Source organism: Neodiprion virginianus, chromosome 6 (genome assembly GCF_021901495.1).
Source record: "Neodiprion virginianus isolate iyNeoVirg1 chromosome 6, iyNeoVirg1.1, whole genome shotgun sequence".
In the NCBI taxonomy this organism is placed as follows: Eukaryota; Metazoa; Arthropoda; class Insecta; order Hymenoptera; family Diprionidae; genus Neodiprion; species Neodiprion virginianus.
This window is the reverse complement of record NC_060882.1, coordinates 18,784,474-18,803,650: the sequence shown is the minus strand read 5'-3', so window position 1 is coordinate 18,803,650 and position 19,177 is coordinate 18,784,474. Positions and strand designations below refer to the sequence as shown.

Genomic DNA, 19,177 nt, shown 5'->3' with positions numbered 1-19,177 from the left:
AGGGTCAAAGAATCATATAAAATATTAAAAATCTCTCCGTATGGGTATCACAAGTCTAAGATCTTTGGCACTTCAATACAGACACACAAGTCCAAAGTATCATTTGTGGAATGTTGTAATGATTAGGACAATCAACTAAACTTATTCAAAGAAAAGGTCATAAATATAGCTAAACAGATCGAACGCAAATATTATACAAGTAAAGTAGAAGATTATGTGACTTTTGTTTTAAATAGTGCACACTGAAGTTCTTTTCGAATAGTTTTGCAGCAATTTTATTTTCAAGTTGTGTATGTAGCGAGTCCAAATGTATTTCTTATTCTCATTATAATTAAGAAAACCTAATACGAGAAAACTGCAAATATAATTTACATAAAGAGAATTGAAATGTACATTTTTATGTACGCGCAATGCTCTAAATAGAAGAACAAGGAACTTGTTTATAATATTGTCAATGTTCTTTTGGTAATGTAACCACCTACTTCGTAAGGTGCCTTTGTGGGGCTTCATAAAACGGGAACACAATCATAGTAGGACAATTTCGTCTGATCAATGTGGAGTCAATTGCATGGTTGTCAAAATGCCTGCGACACAATCATGGAAAATGGTAAAGTAGTAAGAAAGTAATTACTGACAAAACAGTATTAAATAAAATATAGTATATTGCACATTTTTTTTGCCTCATGAATGCACAGGTGCGAATTGTGTGCTTTTCGGATTATTTACATTTTTTTTTCTTATTACAATTGATAATATAATTCAAGAAGCTAATAAAATTTACATCACCGACTAATTAACAAACTTGTATAAATATAACTAAATTAATTTTTCTAAAGCCATGTCAATAGATAGATATTACCTACAGATTGAATTTTACAGTTAGATTTCATGAAATTCAGCGGCATGAAAATTTTGTTCCTTCATCATCTTAAGTGAATGTTTGATGCTTCACTAGGTTTCTGAATAATCCATTCTCAATAGTCATTAGGTGATCGTAATTGCCTATCTCAACAACTCGGCCATGGTCAAGGACTGCTATTTTGTCAGAATTTTTTATGGTACTCAATCGATGAGCTATTGTCAAGACTGTTCGACCCTTTGTAGCACGTTCTAATGCTTCCTGAACCAAGCGTTCATTTTGAGCGTCCAATGCGCTAGTGGCTTCATCCAGAATCAAAATTTTTGGGTTCTGTAAATGATAATTATTTTATGGTTTATATTTTTAGGTTCTTTTTGTACGATATACGACCTAGTCATTGATCAGCAGAGTTAAAAAAAAGTAAATGAAGTTAGTGAATGCTGTTTCTTCTAAAAGTGAAAAATAATATACTTAGACCCTTATGCATGTGACATTTTTACGAATAATTAAGATTTCGATGACAACAAAGTTAACATGAAAGGTATGTAATCTACAAGCATAGGTATATACCTTGATTAGCGCTCGTGCAATCGCAATCCTTTGACGTTGTCCGCCACTCAACGTCACTCCTCGTTCACCAACAATGGTATCTAATCCATCTTTCATTCCTTGTGTGAATTCCAGTATATTTGCCTGGCTCGCAGCATCCATAACTTCTGTTTCAGTCGAATTTGCAGCCCCGTATGTAATATTTTCTCGTATACTGGAACTGAATAACGTTGGCTCTTGAGACACGTATCCAATTTGAGATTTCACCCAGGTTGGATCCAGTTCTTTTAGATCCTCTCCATCCAAAAGTATTTTACCCGTATTTGGATCATACAATCGCAGTAGTAAAGCAGCTATTGTTGATTTTCCAGAACCTGACGGCCCAACAATGGCAGTTATGGAACATTTTTCGACTTCCAGGGTTAAATCACTCAATATCTGGGATTCCAATCTTGTAGGATAAGAAAAAGTGACATTGTCGAAGATAACATTGCCACTTAGTTTTTGAGGCAACACTCTTCCGCCATGAATTGAAATTTTTGGCTCACGCTCGATCAATTCAAACAATCTGGTGCTTGCTCCGAGGGCTTTATTCAGCTCAGAATAAAAGTTTGATAAGCCTCCCAAAGACAAACCAATGTAGGCTGCGTAAAGCAAAAATGCACTCAGATTGCCAACGGTTAATGATGAATCGGATACCATTCCTCCACCATAGTACAAGACTGAAAGTATTATGGCGTTACCAGAGAGACCGGTCATTCCGAAAAATACACCTTTATAAAAACTTTCTTTGTAGCACAACTTCAACAGATCATCCAATTTGAAACTGTATTTTTTAATCTCATTCACCTCCTGAGCAAACGCTTTGACTGTCCGTATGTTACTAATTCTCTCTTCAGCAATCACGTTTAAACTAGCCAGGCTGTCCTGCACCTGTCTTGATATCTTCTTTACAAATCGTCCATACATTATAGCCAAACCAACGACTGGGGGAACTGTTGATAAACCAACTAGCGCCAATTCTGGAGACATGTAGACCATCATGGATACGCCAGCAATGGTCATTATACTCGATCGAAGCCCATCTGAGATGTTCGTTGTAACTGCTGAGCTAACGAGCTGCGCATCGCCTAACAATATGTAAGTTTGTCAAAAGGAGTAACAAATATGGAAATGCAAAAGTCACATCGAAAAAAGATGATACGCATTATCTCGACTGTTATTTTATTGTATTTTGGAATTCAAAATCAGAGTACTTTCGCAGAGCTCAGATATAAATCTGTGATGTGCCTCGAAACGAATCTGTGTAAGTAATCTTCACTAATTATGAAAGTCAAATTACCGCTCAATCGCCCAACAAGTTCGCCAGTGCTTCGTTTGTCGAACATAGCTGTTTCTTGACTAACTATTGCTGTGAAAACCTTTTTCCTCAGAGATTGGGTTATCCTGTGCCCAGTAGTGGACATCAGATAAACTCTCCCAAAGTTACAAACTCCTCCAATTAGAAATACACCCAATAAAGTCAAGCTGAGTTTGTTCAAATTCTCTTTCATTTTCTCTTTATCAGCTGCATACATCAAGTCAATTATTTTTCCTAAGCAAAACGGTACAGCCATTGTTACCGTCGATGACACAATTAGTAAACCGATTGCTCCCAAAAGTCTGAATTTCTCTGGTTCGGCCAAATTGAAGAGCCTCTTTAATTCGGATTTTCTTAAATTTTTCTTCGTTGCTGTTTTCATTTGAGATCTGACAGTACCTGTTCCAAGAGCATTTGCAGTTTCTCGTTTAAATATTGTGAGAATGCATTTTTTCTTCTGTAATAACTTTGTTTGTAGATGGCTGTGAAAGCAACATTTTCGATACCAATTCAGATACAGATAGTTGGATTTTCTCAGTACGTTTCGATTGCAAATTATCTTGTTCAATAGAATCATTTTTGTCTATGATTTTTGCTTTCTTCTTCGGCAGTAGCTCAGTATCGTGCTAGTCACTGATAACCTAAAAATTTCTGAAGCGGTTTGTTTTTCACCGACTTTACGTTACGGGGAAAAAATGTGAGAATTGTAAACCATTGCCAGGCAATTATAAGTTTCAATCTGATGCAAATTGTATTCAATTCGAATTACATTCGGCGTGAAACTTTCAACGGTATACAACACCTAGCAGTCGACACATTTTTCTACCTTAACTCGGTAAGTTCAGACAAGTGCAAGCTGAAGTTATCGTGTAGACCTGCGCACTCATAGTTCAGCCGCGCGGAGGTAAAACTCATTTCAGAGCCCGATTAAGCCCCCGATGTGCTTGGTAATATCGATAGATATCAATAGTATTGGTCGATCATAATTATTTACCAAGGTAAGAAGGTGATAAAAACATTGTGTAAATTTTGATTCATAGAAAGGTAAGTGATAAAAAAAATTGCCATTCAGTTCAAATACATGATTTCATATAAATGTAATCGTATTATAACTTTATTTCATTTAGCTTTTATTCGATCACTCATGATGTATAAGAAATGGATGCATGGTGCGGTGTTATGCTTCTATGTATCACTTTAAATCAATTTTTAAATCTACAATAATGAACGACGGCTGAAAGAAAAGGAAGGTTTTCGATAATAATTAAACCCTTTCCTTCTCGGAGTCGATTATTCCGATATCTATCGATATTTAAGTACAGCGTGTAGACGCAACAAAGTAAGCTTGTTGTTTAGGCGACAGAGTTAAGCCTGGCGTGTAGACCAGGTACCAGGGACTTCAGCACTCACAGATATGATGGAATTCTTGGATTCACTGACAAGTCATTTTCGAATGTCATATAAAAAAGCAATATCGATTTATGTGTCTAACGTTTGGATTATTACTTAATGTAATTAATGAAAAATAAATTAATATTTTTATCTAACTTTGAAAGATATTTTGATTTAAACTATAGATTATCATAAAACTTTTTCACTATTAAGATTACATACGGAAATTATCGAACCTTATTTTCACATACACTCTTTTAAACAATTACAAGACAATCGATGCATCGATTAGGTTTGGCCGAGTGGTTGTCCTTACGCTGGATTCTCCGTCTCTCTCACTCTGCATTTGATTGGCTGAAAGGAAACGTATCGGCCGACCAGGTTGCACGGCATAAGTGCTCCATCTCACTCCTCCGCCACACTTTCTGTAGACGCGAGGCTACCTCCAGTAGCATATGCTCTAGCTCTTACGTGATTGGCTGCATGGCGTCATGGTCAGATATCGTCTACCGAAAAATCGGTCTATGTAATGTGTTAAACCCATGGTTTAACCCAACCAATATGTCAGAGACGATGTTATTTTATGTATCATTTGTCTGGAACAAATGTTGAAACAGTAATTGCTGATTTTATACAATCTCTGTGCCGGCTATCGGACGAAAGTATTCAAGTATGGACATACGCGGAATCGAAGTCACGAATCAATTGAGAGTAAGTGAAATTACCTTTCTTATCTAAAATTGTGAACCAAATATACACGACTATATGTAATTTGTTTATCATTACAATACTATAGTATATTACAATAGTAAACATTCAATATTGAAGACAATTTATACTGTCTAAAAAATGATTTATTATTGATAAACACACTATGATTATCCCTCAAAAAATTTCTACACTTTCAAATATGTGTATTACAGCCCTATAACTTACGTTCTTTCGTTTAAAAACTTGTATTATATTGTATTGTATTGTATTGTTTTATATTGTAATGTATTATATTGAATGAAAATATTTCGCATTCACGTTCATAAATTAATAAGACAATTACCGATGTTTAGAGCGCTATTCGTGCCAAGCTTCTGGAACTTGGGGTACGATATGATGAGGAACTACCTGATTATATCTTAGTTATGGTCGTGAACAAGAAGACCCGCCAACAGATGTACGAGGACCTATGTCTATTCTTGGAAGAAAATACCTTACCGTTTGTAGACTGGCTTCATGATCAAGTATTGAAGAAGCTGCAAAAAGTAACAGTTGCAAAAAAAAAATCCTCACGAGATTTGGTACCAACTGTAATCGTCAAGCAGGAAGAAGAGCGAAAAAAGAAGAAATCATGCCCCACATCATTTTTGGAAGATCAAACTACGGACACCATAGATAAAATATCTAAAGTGACAAAGTTGCAAAAAAAAGTTGAGAAATCTATGAAACCTAGTGCCATTGATCAAACCTTGCACTCAGACGTCACACAAGATTCGCCAAACTCACCCAAAAAAATTGCTTCAGAAAGTAAATTAGGAAGCTCATTAAACGTACAAATTAGCGATTCTTCTCATGAACAAAAAGACGGTGATTCGCCTACTTTAATGAAAGGAACAACAAGAGTGAATCATGATAAAAGTATTCAACTTTTTAAACCATTCACTCCGGTAGAGCATGTCTCAAAGTCCTCGATTGAGGCGCAAATCGATGTCAAAATATCTGAAATATCGTCAAAAAATTTTAGAAAAAATTCTGTTGACAGTGCAACTAACAAACTTGAACTGACCAGTAGTGTAGCTGCAAAACCTTTAGAAAAAGATGAAAATGACAAAGCGTCCGATGATGATAGTCGAAAGAAAGTGAAGTCTAGTGTGAATAAGCCAAGAATAACTTCGGTAGTTACTGTGAAAAATCGACTTGAATTTCCAATGTCGAAAAATAAATTTGAAAATCATAAGAATAGACCAAGCTTTGAGAGTCGGTATAGGCAACCTGTGAGAGGTGCTGATAGGCACGAATTTGAAGGAAGCAGAAGAAGTGACTTTTCCAGTGGTAGAAATACCAGAAGTGAAGATTACCTTCGACGAAATATTGGTAAAAACCATGACTTTGAATCCAGAAATCATGATTCTGATAAAATTGTTGATATCAAAAGCCGTCTGGGAAATGTCAGGGATGATAGGTCGAGCAAGAGTTTAGAATTGAAGGATAAATCTTGTTTAAATCGGGGAGTAAAGAATGTCGACAAGTTGTCAAATTCAATCAAAGATAGACTAGGATCTGGAAACAGCATCAAGATTCGAGAGAGTTCATTGAACAGGAGAAAAGATTTATTAGATGAACAGAGAAATGCCAAGTTTGGAGAAAAGGAGAGATTAGTTTCAAACTCAAATCTGAGTGTAAAAAACCGTCTTGGTCCAGTGAGGAGTATTTTCAAGTTACCTGATGTGAAAAGACGCTTCAATCTGTCAAACAAAGTATTGCCGAGCAGCGAGGATGAGGATTGCCTGAATTTACGCACTGATGATGATACAGATGATGATACTGAGTCACTGGCCCCTGTTGGGCCAATAAAATCAAGAATAATAGCCGTCAAGAGGACTGCGTTTGAAAACAGTGATAGAAAACGACCTAAAATAATGAAAGATGGTCAAACAGTTGGAACAGCTGGTAAAGAACTTAAGAGTGATGACGATGATGATGAAAGAGATATAGAGGATGGTAAAATTGCAAGTAAAGTGATTGTCACACCCAGACCATTGAAGCCACTACCACCGCTTCAAAGGCGGGCAACGCAATCTTTGTTACTAAGAGCTGTTGCGGAGGCCAACCAGTCAGTTGTTACACGAAAGAATCCCGAACCAGTTTTAATGGTAAGTATTAATAATAGAAAATAGATTGTTGACTGAGCGATCATCAGTGATTTAAATGACCCAAGGAAATTTTAAATAATCTGACATTATTTTTACAAGCACTCCGCATATTTAATGAGTTGTAATTTCAATGAAAAAATTGCACTCATTATATGTGTTATCATTATTTATAAATTTTACGATTTTGTTATGTACTTTGTAGAATTAGATAAACTGGTAGAAGTTAAACGAATTCCAAATCTATTTGTATGGAACGGATCTAAATTATTTAATCACTTATAAAACTAATAATTGTAACTTAAAAATAAATAATGTAAGCCAAAGTTGTTGTTTTTCTCACTTATCATAGTCCTTGTAAGAGTTAATATGGTAATTCGAATAAACACTGACTAGTTACTATCATAAAATATGTATTTATCTCGAAAGATCAACGCAACGTTCACACAGAATCTTATAGGTAAATAACATTGCACTGCCCATATTTTATGTTTTGAAACAACGTGACACATTATAAAGTCTAACGACACTCCAACAAAAAAAACTCCATCTCTTCCTAATCTTTAGATCGCATGTAGCAATAAAATCTGTAAAACTCTTCAAGTTTTTCATTGTATGTCTAATTATTTCAATCAGAATTTATGATGCAAATTTTGACAATTTCATGCTTATCAAACCTAATGACATTAACACTATAGTGTGCTTTGAGGTTCCGATAAATAAAGTTACAAAAAATAATTATGTCTTAACAGGAGAAAATAACGGCAGCAAAACGTCCGATAGCAAGTGGAATGCGAGAGGGCCAAAATTTGTCTGTGCGCTTGAACTCTAGCAAAAGACTTGTCATGGAAAAAATTCAAGTTGAATTAACTACTGGTGAATCTGATATCGACAACCCAGAACCTTGTAAGTAAATTGATCGAACAATCAACTATACATTTTTCTCCAGAATTAGGAAATCAACTATAATGAAATATTACTAAAGTTACATGGATAATATAACATGTTCACTTTACCATACATAATTAGATGTGCCACAGCCAGTGACGGATGAACACATGGGCGTAGTAATGTCTTTGTTCCAAAGAAGCAATGATTCTCAAAAATTCTTGGTCACGTTAAATGGGTACAACAACAATGTGTCAAAAGAAAAGGGTGCTTCAGATGAGGATGAACGTCTGGAGATGGAGGTAATTGGTTCCATCGGAAGTGGAACAGAAACGCCTATGAATTAATGAAATATGTCTAATTACAAGTAATCAATTAATTGAATGTAGTTGAGTATCTATTAGGCAATCAAAACAACTGAAACCCTATTCTCTCATTCTCTTCTCATTCTTTTTAAGCTTGATGAAGACGATGATTTTATACTTATCAATGAGAGTCCCGAAGAATATACAGAAAGCAAAACAGCTGCAAATGGTTTTCAATCAACATACGTGGAATCTGTTTATAGTGATAAAGACAAGACACAAACTGAAGAAATCGGTGAAAATCATAACGATAATAATGCTGAACTTGAAGAGAGTTTATCAAGGAAAAAAAGAAAGTTGAGTCCTATTGTATACACAAGATCGAGATCTTCTAGTCCTCTTGATGCAAAATCCAGTAGTGCTCTACAAGTACCTGTCAAGTGTACGTATATTTATGATAAAACGAGTGCAGTTGTCAGCAATTTGTATTTAGTTTGATACTCAGATTATTGATTACTAAAAACCTTTTCATTTATTTGTACATCGATTATCATTATGTGATTAGCTTGTAGATAAAATAAGGGTCACAGATTCCATAGTTATTATCAGGTATTGATTGCAGTGGCTGAAAGCACAGTTTCGACTTTTAAGAACAATAAACAATTATTGATAATACTTGAATTTCAGCTCTGAACAAACACGTAGCTGCTGACCCTTCGAAATCAAATACAATCGACAAATCTAAAGAAAAGTGTCGGTATTGGCCAAATTGCACTTTGGGGATCAAATGCACATATTACCATCCAACTATTCTATGCAGGTAGATATACTTATAATTTTTGTCCAACCTTTTTTTTTTAATATAAATTCTTGGCAAGATTGTTATTTATATTTAACGAATACTTCGATGCTTCCTTTGTGAAATAAGGATTACACTGTAATATGTTATTCACTTTGCAGTGCATTTCCTGCTTGCAAATTTGGCGATAAATGTTTGTACAAGCATCCAAAATGCAAGTTTGGATTGTCTTGTACAAAATTAGGATGCGTCTACACTCATCCACCGCGACAATGCAAATATCATCCGTATTGCACAAATCCTGCGTGCACCTATACACATCCGTTGCCTCAAATACAGCATGTTGAAGGTATTACTCACAGAGCTAAGTTCACATGGCGTAAACACGAATAAGTTATTTATAGGGTAATTCTTTCAAATTGCTGCATTACATTAAATTGAATAATCGATCACAGAGCTGTGCGGATTTTAATAAGTCTCTATTTACTCCCTTACAACTTGAAAATTACATCAATTGACTATAATGGTGCAAAAAACAAATTACCAACCCTCACTGGCTAAAAATAAACGATTAAAATGTTTTAAACTATTTCAAATCTTAATACCTAATATTTTGCCCAGATATTTCCATCAGCCTTTTTTCTGTTTTAAAATATGAATTCAGAATATTGTATATTGTACTTATTGATGTTTACTTTTTAACGTAAGATGACAGTATTTAAAATTGTAATTCGTATCTGCGTGGTCAGGTATATTCATGAGCCACTGGAAAATATGTATATTATGCCACTATCTTTACCCAGAAAAAACTCCATGTACGGGTAGTTGTGATTTTCTGAAAAAATAGTGATTTATTGGTATTTGCACATTTTGTCAAGCAAATGATTGTTACTGTGAAAGTTCCGTAGAAATATGATATTCAATCGAATGAAGTTATTTCATATTTATATTGTATCATATATAACATACTTGGATGAATAAAAAACTTCATTGATAGACTGTGAAAAGTAAATTATGGAACTTGATGAGATAAACCTTTTAACCCACATAATGTTCAATTACTTTTGAATATATTTAATACATTGGCATTAGAGTATAATTATCGGACTACCATAACAAAATATGTCCCGCCCTGATTAGATATGTAGAAAAACGATTAGAATGTTTGTGAGGAATGCAATAAAATTTCGAGTAGTTTCAGATATATACAAATTTGATTTGAATGTTGTAATAATGCATAATTCAATTCATTCTTGAATCTGTTCCTGCCTATTGGAAAAAACCGTTACTACTATATATAATATTCATTGCTGAAGTATCTTTCGTGATAGTGGATTAGAGCGAACTTGTACATATGTATAGTTATATAACATTCACACTAGTAATTCTAAAAAATAGTATTCATTAATTCAGGTACATATAATGTTGACAATTGTATAGGATTAATTTCTTGTTATAGAGAGCTATTATATCATTGACACGCCGAGTTTGTACATATTAGAATAAACGTTTCATTCTCCAGATATCGAGATATCTGCTGGTAAATATTAACCATTTTTATTTAACTTTAAACTTATTTGTTGTATACATTACCTGCTTCTATCTACATGTAGTTTCCTAGTTGAACTCCAAATTTGTAAATTAAATCATGATAGTATACTTGGCCTGGACGAAGAATTGAACATGGAAAGTGTTTCTGCAAAAAAAATGTTGGAAATGTTACAATTAGAATTATCCGATAGCTGTACTAGAATGAAAACTTCCAATACAATCCTACTATGTCTCGAAAAGTATGTTTTTTTTGAGTTTCACGTAGTGCAAAGTGGTATGACTGAAATAACCACGGCAAACATTTTTTTTTTCTTTAAATAAGTGTCGTGAAGTTAAAACATTCAGGCCTATGGATTAATAATTACATGGTTTATAGCGTTGGGATAGTTTTGTGGCTGTATGCAAAATGCTCCATGCTTTCTATACTCAGCATGTTTTTTTCCAGGAATAAACTCAAGTATTGGAGGTGGTTGGGATTCATAATCTTTGAATGTCTCTTCATCCCCACCTTCATCTCCCTCTCCAATAATTTCGTCATAACAATCCTCTAGTTGCTCTGCTTCCACAGATTTCTCAATCTGTTCCTAATTAAGTATTTTTGTTCTTTTGGTGAAAGTTTTGTTTCATTATTTGTTTATCACTTACCTGTTTTTGTGGGCAAATATCGTACGATAATTGGATATCGGATGGCGTCTGAGGTGGCAGGCGGCCTCCCGTATAAAACTGTACCCCAGGTTGATCAGAGTATACTTCTAGTATTCTAAATACAGTTATACAATGATGTCGATAATTATTGTTATACTTAGTTATGGTATTTTCTTAATGAATTCCCTAGATGTTTACTCTTATGCGACGTTTAGAGATGCTGTTACCTCCCAGATGGTGGGTGGAGAGCCCGTGCAACAAATAAAGTTCCAGGTTGCCAGCTTCGTAATACACAAAAGTTATGATCGTAACCATCTCCGGGTGGTACCTGTGCACGAAGTAACAAATAATATTTGTCAAATGATTTATGCAATTTGTATATAGAAAATTTGTGCAATTCTGATTATACTAATGCAAAATTATAGGAGGTGAAATTCATGTTTATGGTAGACACGGTCTATACCTAACATGTGACAACCCAAATTTAAGCAGAATTTATAAATAATTCGATTATTTTACCCTGCAAGGGAATGCGTATATAATGGTTTGGTAATTGAACTAATTATAGTCTAATCAGATGTATTGCATTCATCGAGCAATTAATTTTACAAAATCCTTGTTACGTTGAAGATTTTACCTTGCTCAGACAGTCTCCTAAAATTTGAGGGATCCTGAGGTCCATCACAGTCCCACCTACTCCACGTATAGCACCTGTTGGGACTGGGTCTGTATAATCAGCAAAAGTCCATCGATCGCAATTTAAGGATATTCTGTGCTTGTTCAACTCCTTGACACCAGCAGCCTGATATTGAATGAAGTCGAAGAATAATTTGCAGACATCATGAAACCTCAATGATACTTACGTGTCCAGCCAAGTTGAAGTAGGATCCGTGTGACATATTGACGATTGTAGACTTGGACGTGATAGCCCGCATACTAATTTCCAATCTATTGTCAGGTGTCAGCTTGAACCGTACAGTTGCGAGCACATCCCCTGGATATCCTTCCTCCCCATCTTTGCTGAGGTACGTCATTACAACAGTACAACCATCGATATGTCCATCCCATACTTGTCGACCAAATCCGTTTAGCTAGGCAAAGGTACGTATGTTAAATTTATTATATAGAGAATTAGTTTGATGTATGCACTAAAAATGATGCGATTCTTGATGATCTAGCAGGGCTTATCAAGTACAAAGTCATTGTACGAAAATTTTCAATGATTAACTTACACCTCCATGCAAATGGTGCACATTGTTATCATTCTTTGATAACTGAAAATCTCTGTCCTTGATGGAAAACATGCCATCTTTTATGCGATTGGCACATCTACCAAGCACAGATCCAAAAAATAGATTCAAATTAGGATCCATGTAGCCTAAATTATGAAGAAAATTATGTTACAAAAAACATATAAGAAGAATATTTATAGTTAATGATCATTATGTTCGGAAAATATTTTATTCTTCTGATTTTACTGTCCAAATCATCAAAGCCCATCACTACGTCTGCTGATGATCCAAACTTGTCTGGACACGTTAGCGACACAATTGTAGCTCCCCAAGTAATAAGGACAACTTGCATGCGATTATTATTGGTCAATGTGTACGACTTGATTTTCACTGGCGCTAAACTCCCAACATCTTTACTTATTGAACCATATTCAGCATCTCCTGACGCCGACTGAAAGGACCCTGAAGATTTAGAAATATATTTCTGTAATGATCTAACAAATCTGGAAGAATTATTCACTATTTTATAATAATATCATCCACGTGATTAATTAACATACTTTTATGCTTTGAGCTTAACGTACCTTCAATAACCTTGTAAATAAAGAACTACGCATCTTAATCTTGTTAAATACACTTTTGAGTAATACTTGAATAATATTGATGCTGGTGAAATCAGTAGTTAAATTTCAAGTTTGTTAAAGAAAATCTTTTAATTGACCATTTCAAGTGTGTTGATCATGCATATTTGTAACCTTAAATTACTAATTGTTAATTCACCTGGGTAAATTTCACCAAATATTCCTTCGACAATTTGAGCATCACGGCAGTTGCAGGTCGTAGTCATTTTGAATACAATATTCTGACATAAAATTCTAGCAAAAACTAAAATTTGGTATAGCAAACCGTTCCAAGTATTTCTTATAAAAAATGTCAAAATAGAAAATAAAAAACAACTTATATTTGTCGACCATTCCACGTTTGTCTTTTTTATTGTTTCCTTTGCCATGTATTATTTTCCGAAATTATACATAAATGTATGTGGATATGAAATAATATATATATATATATAATAGATATCTTGCAATTAGGATAATAGCAGTCCTTATGAAGGTATCACTGGACATTTCAGTATCTAGCTGAGACATTTATTTTATTAAAAATACGTAATTCAGAAGTAACGGTTCTTCATTTATTGCATTATTCATCAATTGCATCACCTTACCCATTGTAACTGAACAATTAATTCAGTTATCGAAGCAAGTGATTTAGTTGAAATATAAAACTCACATATGATGTACAATATGAGATTGATTTTTATTTTTGAACAATTTCATTATATTAAAACGTGGAGTTAAATTAATGATTCAATCACAGTGTAGAAATGTTTTAGTGAAGACATAATGAGATAAAAACTTCAGATACTAATATACAGTACTTGATTGGTACTATTTGTGAGAGATTCTTTTACATGCATTAATTATAATTTATTCAGTGAGATATCGATAGACATGATCTGACATGATTACTTGATACGGAAATAGTTAAATAGCCAGAATAACATTTACTTTATAATATATTACTTCATATATATGTATATATATATTACATATGCGCGCGCGCATGTGTATGTGTGTTTGTATGAGAGAGAGAGAGAGAGAGAGAGACAGAGTGAATTTCATTGATAAGACAAGGACTTAAAGGGTTCAAAGAAAAAGAGAGAGAGAGAGAGAACTTAAAATATGATGTAATTATATGTATATTGGATGATTCTACGCCTAGCGAGATATTCAGTGTTATTAGGTATTCAAGAGACTAGAATTTTACGATGGTGCTGAAAAAGATGGTCAACTTGGGTGTAAATTTGTACTCGCAACTCATAGATAATGTTAAATTTCCATAAGAAAAACGTTGAGAGTACGAATTTACACCAAAGTTGATGGTTGTTTTTATCTGTGAGGGTAATAAGAGATAAACTTGTAATTATTAAACAGAATCATATTGTATGACTGCTTAGCATTTACAAAAAAACAGATACTCCTAGGCATAGAATTTCTGATTAATTAATGAATGACGAAGATTTTTTAATATTGATGGACATTGAAAGGGGCATGTCATCTTAATTTTAGATAAGCCAGATTATTTATATTACAATATAAAAATGGCATGATCATTTTTGATGCTGAAGAAATTATGAATTTGCTACAATTGATGTTTTTAATTATTTTTTTTTTCTTGCACTGAGTTCATTATTCGTAAAAAAGACAATCATCAATTACTTGCTAAAATATCTTGAACGATTTAAGTACGACTTGGCTTAATTTCAACCTACAAATTTCAAGTGATGTTAATTTAGCTTATTTTTGGCATTCGTTATTTCTGATTTCTAGCGAGAACTATACATATTTACCTATTTTCTCATGGAGGGTAAGAAGAAAATTGATAAACTATTATGTAGCATTGCATACCAAACAGGCGATATTCGTTTTATATTGTGTGCGTGCTGAGGGTAAGAAACAATAAGATATAGTATTATTGCACGTTTCATAGTGAATTAATTATCTTTCTAAAAACGTTAGAATTTTTGACAATGAACGATATTTAATCAACGTAATTCAAATATGTAACAGAGTTATATTTATTTCTGAGAAGAATTCGGTGAATTCGAACACTTAAATGGCTAGTGAGAATCTTAAATTGATTTTCTATAAGTAACTAACACTGATAACTTGTCTTCAGCAAGCCGAAAATTCGATTTTTTTAACGTTTTTATAATCTTTATTTATGTAACAGCGAAAAGTGTAATTTGAATTAAGTGGTATTGTGATATTGTTAAAAATAGTTTTACGCATATCAATTTCTGTAATATAAAGAAATCGTAACCCCTGCAGTAACATACGTTAACAAGGGAGAAATGGTAACAAATTAAAGATTTATAGTGGTTTGGATTACTGTTTCAGCCGGCTTATGTCAAGTCCAACGCCAGCTATACAATTATAATATTAAGATGAATGGCACTTGACTAAAAGATAATTAATAAATAAAACTCTTAAAGATTTAATATAATGTCTGTAGCAAGTAGTACAATAAGAATAATTCCTGATAACACAACTGAAATAATATGAACTTTTCTATACACCAGAACGAATTATTATAAAATTGCATGAGTTAATCGAGGTTAAATCGAACACATTGAGGTAAAATTGACATTGAAAATTTCAACTGGCTGAATTTTCTCTCATGTATTCTGTGGATAAAAAATGAGGCACTTAGATTTGTTGAAAAAATTTGGAAGTGGTATTTGATATTTTAGAGAGTTAATGAATTCTTTTACATTTCGAAATATAATCATGTAAGTGAGAGTGCGTACTCAGAACATAAGAAGAATTTGTTGACCACAAAAATTCAAGTATGATACACAAATTTTTTCACAAAAATGTGTGTGTTAATTTTTAAATTCACAGAATATATAAAAAAAATATTTAGGTCAAAATATGAATGTCTAAAAGGTGTGTGATTCGATCTGGATTGACTCATATGCTTATACAAATTTAGTACAACTTTCAGAAATGAAGCTGTCAAATATGCCTTTATCGTCAATAAGATATTGGTAGACATCCAATGTAAGCGTTGACTGACAACTTGTAAATATTTGTTATCTCTTTTTCAGATTCATTCAGACACAAAAACTACAATAACTACCCATTAATCTAATTTTGTCTTAGCTAATTTATAAAACAACACTTTAAACGCAGTAAAAACGTTTTCATATGCAAAAAATAATGGGGTTTAATTCAATATGTGAATAGTTTGATGAGTTTCGTGGAAATCCAGCTAATTCATTTATATAAACGTTGAAAAGAAATAGATAAGATCGATAATATTAACGTGATTCAAATAAATTTTTCAGTTAATTCGACTTATGAGTTGCGCAGAACGAGCATAGCAATAAGAGATCCTGCCTCAATAAAGCTTGTCAATTTAAATAGAGGTAAGAGATAAATAATCTATTAGTAGACTCTTATAGTCATGTGACTCGTAAATAATTCTCTTATACACTGTGTCGATGAGCTACAAGATCGCGCAGTGTTGCAAGATGGACCCGCATGGTCTTCTGTTCACCTATATAATTTATGACGAATTTATTATTTATCTTATTCTTTTCATTCTTTCTTCAAATAAAGATGAAATTTCTTACGCTTTAAATATGCTCTTCCTTTTTCTTATGTATATGAATTTTTGATTCATTAGACATCGACAACCATCTTCTTGTGAATGTCCGTATTACCAACAACCTGAAAAACGTTTTAATTAGCAGAGGCATTTTCTTTTAATAATTTTATAAGCGAGAATGAATGGCATCATTTAAGGCGATAGTCTAGAGTTCATTTAGGGAGTCAAGTATCAGCTTTTATAGGGTGATGTGACTTGGTGAGCGATATTTGCATTATAAATCATTCCAAGACCATTAATCACGTGATCTTTTTTTAAGCATTTTTCAACTCCCCCTCCCCCTTGGTGATACGTGGTGAGGTTTAAGACTACCCCCCCACCCCCCCACCCAACATCATGTGTATTTTTAGTATCTAAAAAAATCTAAAATTTTTCAGAATATCTTAGAATATTATCCTAAGTACAAATATAAAATATAATCTTATCTTATTCTGATATTAAGGACCATGATAAAAATGCCTAGATAGAAAGGATAATAATGAAAAAATAAATACACGTGATATCTTATTACACCCCCCCCCCCCTGTGACATTTCGTGATTTTTGTCAACCCCCCCCCCCCCCCCCCTTTCAAGCCTCACGTGATTAATGGACGGCCCCATAGTGGGTAATTTTTTGAAAGAAACAAAAAGTAAGTGTAGGTTGCATACAAAAAACCAGATATGGGGTTCAATCGGGGTTATGAGTACCAGATGCACAATACGTGATTTATTATATGATGGCAATCTTTAATTGCATAAAATGTCAATTTGTTTACGAAGAACCCGAAAAAAGTATCTGTGTCAGATTTACATTTGTAAACAATTAATTTGTACTTGCTAATTATATTAGAAGACACAGTTTTCATTATTGTTAAATGTTTCTCATCACTTGGTCCTTTATGCATAGATTGAATAAATTTTTGATATTTGTACAATATCAAAAAGAAAAATGTTATTCATACCGAACAAAACTCCTCGAAGCTGATTTTTCCATCTTCATCTTTGTCGGCGAACAAAATTGTCTTATCTACAATTTGCTGGAGCTGTGTATCCTTCAAATTATTTCCAACCATCATCTTTAAAACTTGGAACAACTCACCGTTGCTTATGTACCCATCATTGTCCATGTCATAGATTCGAAATGCGAATCTTAATTTACTCTCTTTGTCACCCTAAAATAAAAAAGATATGCATTGTATGTGAACACTTGTGTTGACTAATATCCATATAGTAAAGAAATAAATGTTTACACTTTACGTACATGTGCTTGGAGGTATCGTAAGAAAATTGATCGATTGAACCTATCTGTGGGTTATAATAATAAACTTTACATACCTTGACGCTAAACTGCGAGACGCCTTGTATGAATTCCTTGAAATCTACTTCGCCATTACCATCGGCATCAAATATTTCAATTACACGTTGGACCAAAGGATTTTGTTGCAGTTCTGGTAGCGTCATAAATTCATCTATGCTCAATGCACCGCTATTGTCAAGATCCAATTTCCGAAAACGTTTACCAAGCCTCCTTAGTTCATCGGCATCAACTGTTATTCACATTTGAGAAATAAATGTGGTTAAAAAGAAAAAACCAAAAAAACAAAAATGTAAAATAAATGTAACTAATCCACTAGAATATTAAAAATGTTTTATTCCAATACATAGAAGTCGTTTTATTAATCAATAATTTACAAAAAAAAATTATTAAAATATAAATTATTGCTGGTTTTGTTTGGTGAGTATTATTTTGCATGAATAAAAGTTCTCTGTACATACTTTGTAAGATGTGTCAATGAGGTGGATTGCAAGATTAGTAACTGATAATCAAAGTTGAGGAAATAAAAACCCTACTCTATTATTAAACATACCAGTTATTAACCATGTCAAATTATTTTACAGTATACAATGATGTTAACTTTTTTTAAAGTAAACCGGTAGTAAATTAGTGTAGGACGCAAGAATTTGGAATGAATAGAATAGAATAGTAATTTATGAGGTAAAGTAACAGATATAGTGTTGACATGTTTGCTGAATAAATCGTGAATTGGTATATAATAGAGATTTATTTAGTCAAGTCATGAATAGCATTCAAATTTATACGTACAGTTCGAGCATAACTCCATTGGCAGCGAACTTTCATTACCCTGAAAAAATGCATATTAAATCTTAATAACGTATTCCCTGGAAGAAGCTGAAAATAGCAGAAGCAGACAGCCACAGCAAGAATCCGTATTGATATTCATGCGAATGTAAAAATAGAAGGAAATTTAACACATTTGAATAATTATTCGATATGAAAACATTGAGGGATTACTATTTGTTTATATTTACCATGATTAATTAGCTATTCCCGTCTTTATATGGCAAGAAAATTACTGGAAATGTCAAACGCAAATCTTGATGATCACTACGGCATTGATCATGTAAGTTGCGTGATAAGACGTGCTCTCCATGTCCAGAGTGACGATTTTAGTTCAACGCATTGTCGTCAAAATGGCGCCATACTCGCGAGAGAATGACGTC

General features: G+C 33.4%; 4 protein-coding genes across 5 annotated transcripts; 1 reads left to right on the top strand and 3 right to left on the bottom strand.

The window, feature by feature from the left end:
• Nucleotides 1-91: 91 nt before the first annotated feature.
• LOC124307794 (ATP-binding cassette sub-family B member 10, mitochondrial) lies at nt 92-3,777 on the bottom strand. Its single transcript, XM_046769879.1, has 3 exons — nt 2,751-3,777; nt 1,430-2,538; nt 92-1,189 (listed from the first exon to the last, which is right to left on the bottom strand). Exons 1-3 carry the CDS (start codon nt 3,343-3,345, stop codon nt 929-931), a joined length of 1,965 nt encoding a protein of 654 aa, XP_046625835.1. The 5' UTR covers nt 3,346-3,777; the 3' UTR covers nt 92-928.
• A 905-nt stretch (nt 3,778-4,682) lies between these two features.
• LOC124307784 (zinc finger CCCH domain-containing protein 14-like) lies at nt 4,683-10,025 on the top strand. The gene is made up of 7 exons (XM_046769850.1): nt 4,683-4,871; nt 5,225-7,024; nt 7,774-7,927; nt 8,051-8,211; nt 8,368-8,656; nt 8,902-9,034; nt 9,175-10,025. Exons 1-7 carry the CDS (start codon nt 4,833-4,835, stop codon nt 9,404-9,406), a joined length of 2,808 nt encoding a protein of 935 aa, XP_046625806.1. The 5' UTR covers nt 4,683-4,832; the 3' UTR covers nt 9,407-10,025.
• A 586-nt stretch (nt 10,026-10,611) lies between these two features.
• On the bottom strand, nt 10,612-13,450 carry LOC124307799 (galactose mutarotase-like). The gene is made up of 9 exons (XM_046769888.1): nt 13,222-13,450; nt 12,688-12,903; nt 12,442-12,587; nt 12,073-12,300; nt 11,847-12,011; nt 11,437-11,537; nt 11,210-11,324; nt 10,930-11,148; nt 10,612-10,709 (listed from the first exon to the last, which is right to left on the bottom strand). The coding sequence occupies exons 1-9, from the start codon at nt 13,448-13,450 to the stop codon at nt 10,617-10,619; spliced, it is 1,512 nt and encodes a 503-aa protein (XP_046625844.1). The 3' UTR covers nt 10,612-10,616.
• Nucleotides 13,451-13,611: 161 nt separating this feature from the next.
• LOC124307822 (calcineurin subunit B type 2) lies at nt 13,612-19,133 on the bottom strand. 2 transcript variants are annotated; one of them, XM_046769927.1, is made up of 6 exons: nt 18,986-19,133; nt 18,759-18,798; nt 17,990-18,201; nt 17,617-17,826; nt 16,640-16,736; nt 13,612-16,563 (listed from the first exon to the last, which is right to left on the bottom strand). In XM_046769927.1, exons 1-5 carry the CDS (start codon nt 18,986-18,988, stop codon nt 16,689-16,691), a joined length of 513 nt encoding a protein of 170 aa, XP_046625883.1. In that variant the 5' UTR covers nt 18,989-19,133; the 3' UTR covers nt 13,612-16,563; nt 16,640-16,688. The 2 variants fall into 2 exon arrangements, with proteins under 2 accessions (XP_046625883.1, XP_046625882.1); XM_046769926.1 differs by having other exon boundaries at nt 13,612-16,736.
• Nucleotides 19,134-19,177: the final 44 nt, after the last annotated feature.